General features: G+C 36.5%; 2 protein-coding genes across 2 annotated transcripts; one reads left to right on the top strand and one right to left on the bottom strand.

The window, feature by feature from the left end:
* Positions 1–246: 246 nt before the first annotated feature.
* Positions 247–4355, top strand: LOC145086357 (putative disease resistance protein RGA3). Its single transcript, XM_079024108.1, has one exon. The coding sequence runs from the start codon at positions 310–312 to the stop codon at positions 4060–4062; it is 3753 nt and encodes a 1250-aa protein (XP_078880234.1). The 5' UTR covers positions 247–309; the 3' UTR covers positions 4063–4355.
* A 914-nt stretch (positions 4356–5269) lies between these two features.
* LOC145089310 (uncharacterized) lies at positions 5270–6607 on the bottom strand. The gene is made up of 5 exons (XM_079027763.1): positions 6524–6607; positions 6173–6443; positions 5810–6027; positions 5408–5499; positions 5270–5273 (listed from the first exon to the last, which is right to left on the bottom strand). Exons 1-5 carry the CDS (start codon positions 6605–6607, stop codon positions 5270–5272), a joined length of 669 nt encoding a protein of 222 aa, XP_078883889.1.
* Positions 6608–8672: the final 2065 nt, after the last annotated feature.

The following is an 8672-nucleotide window of genomic DNA, read 5'->3' as shown; positions in this document are numbered from 1 at the left end:
TGAATTCTAATTTACATAAAATATTATATATATTAAATATTAAAGAGAAATTATAGTGATATATTTATATGTTCTATACGTAATAATGAAAAAGTAGGAAAGAAATTAAGAGATTATAATAGAACGCTGATATGACTCGATCATTGGACACCTTTTGGAATGGATACCATTTTCCACTATACATGTCGACAAATTATAATGATTCTCTTTCTGTTCCACCATCTCATAGACTTAATTTATCACTTTCTCTTTTTTCTTCCACCATTCATCCATCCACTCTTCCTCTCTTCTCAGTTCTCAACAGTGAAAATGGCCGAAGGTTTAGTCACTATTGCTGCTGAGGGGATACTGAAAAAGGTGTTGTCTATAGCTGCCGGCGAACTTGCCATTGCTTGGGGTTACGAGGAAAAGCTGACCAACCTCCACAAAACATTGGACCTGATTCGTGCCAAGCTGAGGGATGCAGAGAGACAAAAGGGAACAGAGGCTGTGATGGTGTGGCTGAAGCAGCTAAAAGATGTTGTGGGGGAAGCTGATGATGTGTTGGACGAGGTTCATTACGAAATGTTGAGGCGTCAGATAAAGAAACGAGATCAGATGGCAAGAATGGTGCCATCTCTTCCAAGCCTAAAAAAACTTTCATTTCGCTGGGAAATAGGTCATAAAATCGAGACGATCAATAAAACGTTGCTTGAGATCTATACACAAGCAAACGGTTTAGGACTTCAAAATGTGCAACCTGTTGACCCTGTTCCGGATCGCCTCTATCGGGAGACTATTCCACATCCAGAGGAATTCAAAGTTGTTGGAAGAGATGATGATGTGCTACGTATCATACAGCTTTTAACCCAACCAAGAATTGAAGAAAAACTTACAATTGTTCCCATTGTGGGAATGGGGGGTATTGGGAAGACAGCTTTGGCTAAGTTGGTCTACAATGATAAAAGAATTGAGCAACATTTTGATGTGAGAGCATGGATATTCGTGTCAGTTAAGGTTGACATCATCACTCTTCTTACAAAGATCTATGAATCTGTTGCTGGAAAGAAACCTGAGTCAGACTCTAAGGTCAATTTAATTAAAAGTCTTGAAGAGAAGTTGGGATCAAAAAAATATTTTCTCGTCTTGGATGATGTTTGGGTTGAAGAGAGGCCATATTGGGAAGAGTTTAGAAGTTGTATGATAAATGTAAACTCACAAAATGGAAGTGGCATTCTTGTCACTACACGGAAACTTGAAATCGGAACGATTGGAATGAAGGCTGATTCATGTCATTTAAAAGGTCTTTCTGATGATCATTGTTGGGACATCTTTAGAGAAAGAGCGTTTGTGGCAGGCACATCACCGTCTCCAGAACTGGAGGAGATAGGCCGTGAGATTGTAAAAAAATGTGGTGGTTTACCATTGCTATTAAATGTAACGGGTGGCATGCTTGCAAATTACAATGATGATAAAGAAAAGTGGCTGTCCATAAATAATAGCAACGTTTGGGATCTAGAAAAAGAAAGGGATAGAGTTCAAAAGAGTTTGGAACTGAGCTTTGATAATCTCCCCAATTCTATCGTCAAGCAATGTTTTGCATATTGTTCTATCTTTGAAAAACATAAGGTTATGGAAAGGGAAGAACTGGTCCAACTTTGGATGGCTTTAGGGTTGGTTCAAGCAAACGAGGAAAGAAACAAGGAGATGGAGGATGTGGGGAATGATATTTTTCAAAATTTGGTCAGCAATTCGTTGTTTCAAGATGTTGAAAGGGATGAGTACGGTCACATCACTCGCTGTAGCATGCATGATCTGGTGCATGATCTTTCATCATCACTTTCAAAGCATGAAAGCCTACGTCTGGTGGATGCGACTAATGATGATATTGCATGTATCCATAAGGTAAAACATATCTCATTTTACCAAGAACTGAACAAGGATGATGAATTCAAAGCCAAGGTTTCTATGTTCATCGAAAGGGATACAGTGGCTAGAAGTTTGCATACACTGTTCATCAATGCTGAGGTTGAGAAGAAATTTTCATTTCAACCATTAAAGTGCATGCGAATCCTAAAGCTCAATGGATATGAGATAGAGAAGATAGACGACTCAATTGGAGAGCTGGTGCATCTCAGGTATCTTGATTTGTCAAGTACCGATATCCGTGTTTTGCCACAATCTATTGGTAAATTATACCATTTGCAAACTCTGAAGTTGCAAAGTTGCTATAGTCTCAAAAAGTTTCCAGAATCCATGAGAAATTTGACAAGCCTAAGATTTTGTAAATCTGAAAAAAACATTCCAAACAATATCGTGGGACGATTGACTTCTCTTCGAACATTAATGCCCAATTCCTTCAGCGTGCTTAGAAATAATGGACATGGTATTGAAGAGCTGCGTCATCTGAATAACCTTAGTGGAAGCATCTTTATTTCACATCTGGAGAATGTAGGTAGCAAAGAGGATGCTGTCAAGGCAGATTTATCTAGCAAGAAAAATTTATACGAGATTGAATTCAGTTGGACTTGTTACGATAAAGTTGGCAACAGAAACGACAAGGAAGTATTGGGAGGCCTGCAAGCTCCTGCAGCTGTGAAAATATTGACAATTAAAAGATTTTCTGGTGATAATTTTCCAGAATGGGTAATGAAGATGGCAGTCAATATTGACGGGAATGAGATGCCCCTTGACAAGCTTGTGTCAATCAAATTATTTAACTGTAGGAGCTGCCTCTCTCTTCCAACGCTTGAGCACCTACCACATCTTCGGGATCTTCTTTTATGGAATATGGACAGCTTGACATCTTTAAGAAGTTCAGATGTAACTGGATCAAAGAAGCCTTTGTCTCCATCTTTGAGATCGCTCACACTAGATGGTATGAAAAGACTAGAAAAGTGGATAGATGGAGAAGCCAATAGCTCAAAAATGATATCGCCTCTCCTCCAGACCTTGGATATTTTTCGTTGCCCAAAGATTATTCTTTTAGATGAATGCCATCCCCATCCTCTTATATCCTTAAAGATCCAGAACTGCTATGGTCTGGAGTACATTAAGAGCATACAAGGCCTTACATCTCTTGAATCTTTACGTATCGATAACTGCCCAAGTCTTTTAGGAGTAACCAAGTTTTCTGGTGATAATTACCCGTCATCAGTAACGAAGATGGTAATAGATATCCAAGGGAAATGGACGCCCCTTGACAAGCTCCTGTCAATCACATTATATAACTGTAGGAACTGCCTCTCTCTTCCGACGCTTGAGCACCTACCACATCTTCGGGATCTTGAGTTAATGGCAATGGACAGCCTGACATGCTTAAGGAGTTCCGATGTTACTGGATCAACTAAGCCTTTGTCTCCATCATTGAGATCACTCCGACTAAGAAGTATGAAAAGACTGGAAAAGTGGATAGATGGAGCAACCAACAGCTCAAAGATGATATCGCCTGTTCTCGAGAAGTTGGTCATTAATAATTGTCCAATGATTATTTTCATAGATGAATGTCATCCCCATCCTCTTGTTTCCTTAACGATATGGATCTGCAAAGGTTTGGAGTACATTAAGAGCATACAAGGCCTCACATCTCTCAAATCTTTAAAAATTGCCATGTGTCCTAGTCTTTTAGAAATAACCAATTTCCCCAACGAGTGTCATTCTTTGAAGACATTGGAAATTACCGACTGCGGCAAACTGACTTCCTTGCCTCATGAAATGTTTGACTGTTTTGCATTCTTAAATGAGTTGGAACTTGGTCCGTTCTCGGAGGATCTCGATTCTTTCCCAAGTCTCCAAGGCATCGAGAAGTTAAGGAACCACCTTCACTTGTTAGAATTGTACGGATGGGATCATTATGAGTCAATACCTGAAGAAATACAACACCTCACCTCACTGACTTGGTTACGCATATTTAGATTCGGAATACAAGAACTGCCTATGTGGTTAACCAATATGTCATCTATTCAAGAAATGAGATTCAGTTTTTGCACGGGGCTGGATGAAGAAAAGGTTAAACGAGGAGCGCCGCGGGACGCAAATGTTGTCAAATTAGATCATTTGACTTTAAATAGATCAAAATGTTAATTAGTTATTTGAGTGTGTTGGTGTAACATTTATTCCTTCTCTTGTTCAATTATAAACTCTCCCCAGCCATCCAACTGTATGAGAGATCGCTGTTCAACAATTTAAAGAAACAAGTAGATATATTGTTGAGTAAAAGTCCAAACTTTTGACTTCTCTCACTTATCACTTAAACCTATACCACTTCTGGTCGCAATTAATCAACCAACTTTGCAAGCTTCATTTTTGCTTAATTTTTTTGTATGATTGTTCTTCATTGGAATTTTCTTGCATGATGGCTCTCATTCATTGCAACTATCCACTGCAGATATGGTTTACAAAAGGTTTGCTAGCTAGTCAGCATAAGCTTCCAAAAGATGGAATTTCTATTTCATTCTATTAGGATAGCAGCAGCATTCGTCTATCAACATTGTCACTACTAGAAAAAAGGCCTTTTACGATGCTCATTGCACGTCGTAAAACGCTCAGACGACACACAAATGCGTGTCAAGGAAGGCCCTGTCATAAAGAGAGACGACGCGCAATTACGACGCGCATTTACGACGCGCGTTTACGACACGCAATGCGTATCAAGGAAGGCCCCGTCATAAAGGAAGACGACACGCATTCGCGTGTCGTAACCTTACGACGTGCGTGTTAATGACACGCAATGCGTATCAAGAAAGCCCCTGTCAAGAAAGGCCATGTCATAAATGAAGATGACACACATTTTTTCATATCATAATTCTAAATGTTTTAAAAAAAATATTATATTATTGATTTACTAATTTTCAAATTAAATAATACATTAAAAATCTCATAATACAAAATAAAATACCATAAGTAACAAAGATAATTCATTTCACTAATATGTCAAATACAAATAATTATTCCAATATTGAGTAATTGTAATAAAATAAATGAACTCAAGAGAAGTAGAATTTATATACAATCGCATTATCTAGCTTACTATGTGCTAACAACTCTCTGTGTGTTTGCTTTTGCTTGAGTTTTGTTTCCTCCAAAGCTTCTAGCCATGCCAAAGTATGAGTCTTGCTTTTGCTTGAGTCTTATTCATGTCCAAATCAAGTAAAACATTGCTAAATTATATTCATCAAGTCCTTGCTGTGAAGTCTTAGATAGATGCTTAACTGTAATATCCAATCCTTCTAGCAGGCCCTAGAGATCAACCTGCCAAAATAGTACACCAAATTAATCAGAAGCTGAGATGCTACCTATAGGACAATCCAAAAACACAATAAATCCATGGACTTACTGTGGATCAATAATTACATACACCAAAGTAATGAAAACAGATGTTTGTTGGCCACACAACACACATAACAAATGTAGCAGAAATGACACATACCTTCTTGGAACTGAATTGAAGTCACCACAGACGAACATTGGAATATCTGCACTTGCAATTATCTTTTCCAATCCTTTTAACAGTGTGTGAACCTTCAATTTTCACATTTATATAGTTTTTAAGTTATTAAACAAGAAGAAAAAGTGTATATATACAAACAACAAGAGACACTTATCTTCTTTGTTGTCATTTCTCTTCGACAAAATCTACACTAAAAAAATGTGCGCATGTATGTTAATGTCAAAATTCCTATGAGGGCAAAATGGTCATAATAATTCGGAACAATCCAGAAGAGTATTTTTGTCCGAGTGGAAAGTGAATCTTGATTTTATACATTTATATATATATATATATATATATATATATATATATATATATATATATATACACACACACACACACACAACACAACACAATATCAATGTATGTCAGTGTGTGTGCTAATAACCGAGAAGCTAAAGAGCTTCCTAACATGGAAGATAACATGAAAGTAGCAAAAATGAAACCATGTGGAATGTCTTCACCATTTGGGCTTAAAGCAGGTGTCCATAGAAACACAAAAGTGTACATTGAACCCTCGAATAAAGATTGTATTGCACCCAATAATGCTATCTTTTCATCTGTTTTTACACAAAAAAAAAAAAACTATTAGGTCCAAATTTAGAAGGCAGAATGATATGTATGCATAATTACAAGATTGCCACTTTGGATTCTTCATGCTTCTCCTATATATGTATGAGAGAGAGAGAGGGGGGAGAGAGAGACCTGATGCAATTGCAACAGCAGCACCCCTGAATTGGGTCATTAGATCTTTGCTTTCTGATGAGTCACCATAATTTTTAGTCCATGATGATATGATGATGGCCATTCCAATGGCAAGAAAGATTGAAGCTGCATCAAATGGAGCAACAGGTCCCATGGCCAATGAACCAACTAAAAGATTTCCAAATAAACCAGCTAAAATGGCAACCAGTCCATTCCCAAGAAATATTGCCTTAGAGAATGTAATTGATAGCCATTGTTGCTCAAAACCTCTCTATAGATGCATCAAAACAAGAGCATTAGAACCATACACAATATAAAGGGTGTATTTAGAAATGTAATATTATATCTCACCTTGTTGTGTTCAGCAACAAGCCATGATTCAAAGGCTGAAAAGAGGAGAGAGGTGGCAATCCCTCCCAATATACGCCACACCATTAGAATTCTGTACTAAGGTGAATGCTTGGTGATGCAACTCAGAATGTAGGTTATGCAGTAAGTAATTGAAGCTCTTTTTCCTTCTCCTTGTCCTTCACAACCCCATTTTTAACAAGTTCTTGCTCTTCTAAGGTTGTTTTCTTTGAATTTTGATCCTTAATTTTCACCTTTGATTCAGGTTCCTTTCGTGACAGATCTGGTAAACTTTTCCTCACTACATATTACATAACAAGATTTGTAAGCATCTATCTCACTAACAGTTGAGTAAGGAAAACTGAAATTTGCTTTGTACTTTATTTTTTACCCATAGCAGCAACCTACTTACATACGTACGTCTCCTTACCAATAATAGCAATGTATTTGATTATTCTTTTTTACTTATAATAACACTTATAAGTTATACCTACCATAATAGCAATGTACTTGATTTTTACCCAAAATGGCAATGTTGCATTTTCTACATATATATACAAGCATTTTAAGTTATCTACTACATAATACTACTATCTGTAAAGAAAATATAAGTTTGTTGCTACTAAAAACAAGCTATCAAGATTAAAATCCAACATTGCTATATTGTTATTATGGGTAAAAATACAGTACAATGCCTATATTGGTAGAAAGAGTATAGTATGTTGTAATTTCTTGCAATATGCCCTTAAAAAGAAGGGAAAAAAGTATAGCAGAAGTACTTGGAGGTCTATTTTTGGCCTTTGCAACACGTCAATATGCTTTTCCATCATCAGAACTGCTACTTCCACTTTCTGTTTCATTTGAACTCCCAGAGCTCCTAAAGTAAGTCCACTTTTACAAGTTACAAATACAATATTATATGAAAAGAGATTTAAGTTTTATATATATATATATATATATATATATATATATATATATATATATATATATATATATCAAAAGCAACTATTTGGACCTTCTTTTTGATCTTTTGCCAGACAACCGTCTCTTTTCTTTCCGTTTGTTCTTACGCTGTTTGACTTCTTTCTTTGTTGATCTCTTCTTCCTCCTGTTACCACCAGCAGATGAACTTGAAGAATCAGAATCAGCTTCTGATTCGGACTCCGAATCGGAATCGGAATCACTCTCCGAAGAATAAGAGTCGGAATCTGAATCAGATGGTGAGGACTTCCTTCGTTTCCTCAATTTCTCCCTGACAGTTGATCCACGACGTTTTTTTACTCGCCTATCAGAACTGTCATCAGAAGAAGTATCTTACTTCACAGTTTTTTTCTTTTTACCTATAAAGAAAATGTAACAATAAATTATATAATCAAATAAATGTTATTCATGGTTAATAAATAACAACAACAATACCTTTTACGGGTTCCACCACATTATTCTTCTTATCTTCAATAACTTCGCCAAAATCCACAATTTTTACCACACCAGAAGGTTTTCCATCATTTGTTCCAGATCTTATCACAACAACACTACATATAAGTAACATTCCCATTAAGACATTTCCTGTAAGGAAGAGACTGGATAACACGAAAAAGAGAGAAACGATTATGAGAAACAGATATACATACCTTCTGCCTCCTGATTCTATCATTTTCTTCTTCCAATCATGAGATTTTGTTCTCCAACTCATATGTGTAAGCCTATTAAACAATACAACATTTTCTCATCACATATTTATAAAAGGTAAAATGAGAAAGAATGCATGAGTTTAGTATCATACCTATTTTCTTGCTCGAGAGCGTGCATCAGATTCCCTATAAACGGTCTTACAGTTCAATGAAAGTTAGAAAATCTCAGGGTGCCTTGTAAAGATTCGTCTAAAACCCTAACAATGCTTTTCTCCATTTAACTCACTTTATCAAGATTTTAAGAAGAGGCAGGCAGAAATGCGACTAAAATTACAACATTGGCTATCTATGGAGGGTGAAGGATTAACAAGAAATTACTCGACTAAATCTTCAAAAGCTTCCAAGTTTTGTATGAAATTCATGATTGAAACTTGGAGATCCCGAATTTTGATAGCTCTGTTCCAAAGGATTAAGAGAGATACAAGACAGAGAAAGCCCTAAAAGAAATTGTAGAAGATTTC

Source organism: Lactuca serriola, chromosome 2 (assembly GCF_051521515.1).
Source record: "Lactuca serriola cultivar US96UC23 chromosome 2, Lser_US96UC23_V15, whole genome shotgun sequence".
NCBI lineage: Eukaryota > Viridiplantae > Streptophyta > Magnoliopsida > Asterales > Asteraceae > Lactuca > Lactuca serriola.
This window is presented reverse-complemented; position numbering and strand designations above follow the sequence as displayed.

Bases quoted from the DNA above. Each gene is read 5' to 3' on its own strand.
- LOC145086357 (XM_079024108.1), top strand. From the start codon at position 310: ATGGCCGAAGGTTTAGTCACTATTGCTGCTGAGGGGATACTGAAAAAG.
- LOC145089310 (XM_079027763.1), bottom strand. From the start codon at position 6,607: ATGGTGTGGCGTATATTGGGAGGGATTGCCACCTCTCTCCTCTTTTCA. The intron at 6,444-6,523 runs GTGAGATATAAT...ATGCATCTATAG, and splicing joins TTGTTGCTGAACACAACAAG to AGAGGTTTTGAGCAACAATG. The intron at 5,500-5,809 runs GTGTGTGTGTGT...TGAAAATTGAAG, and splicing joins TTGATATTGTGTTGTGTTGT to GTTCACACACTGTTAAAAGG.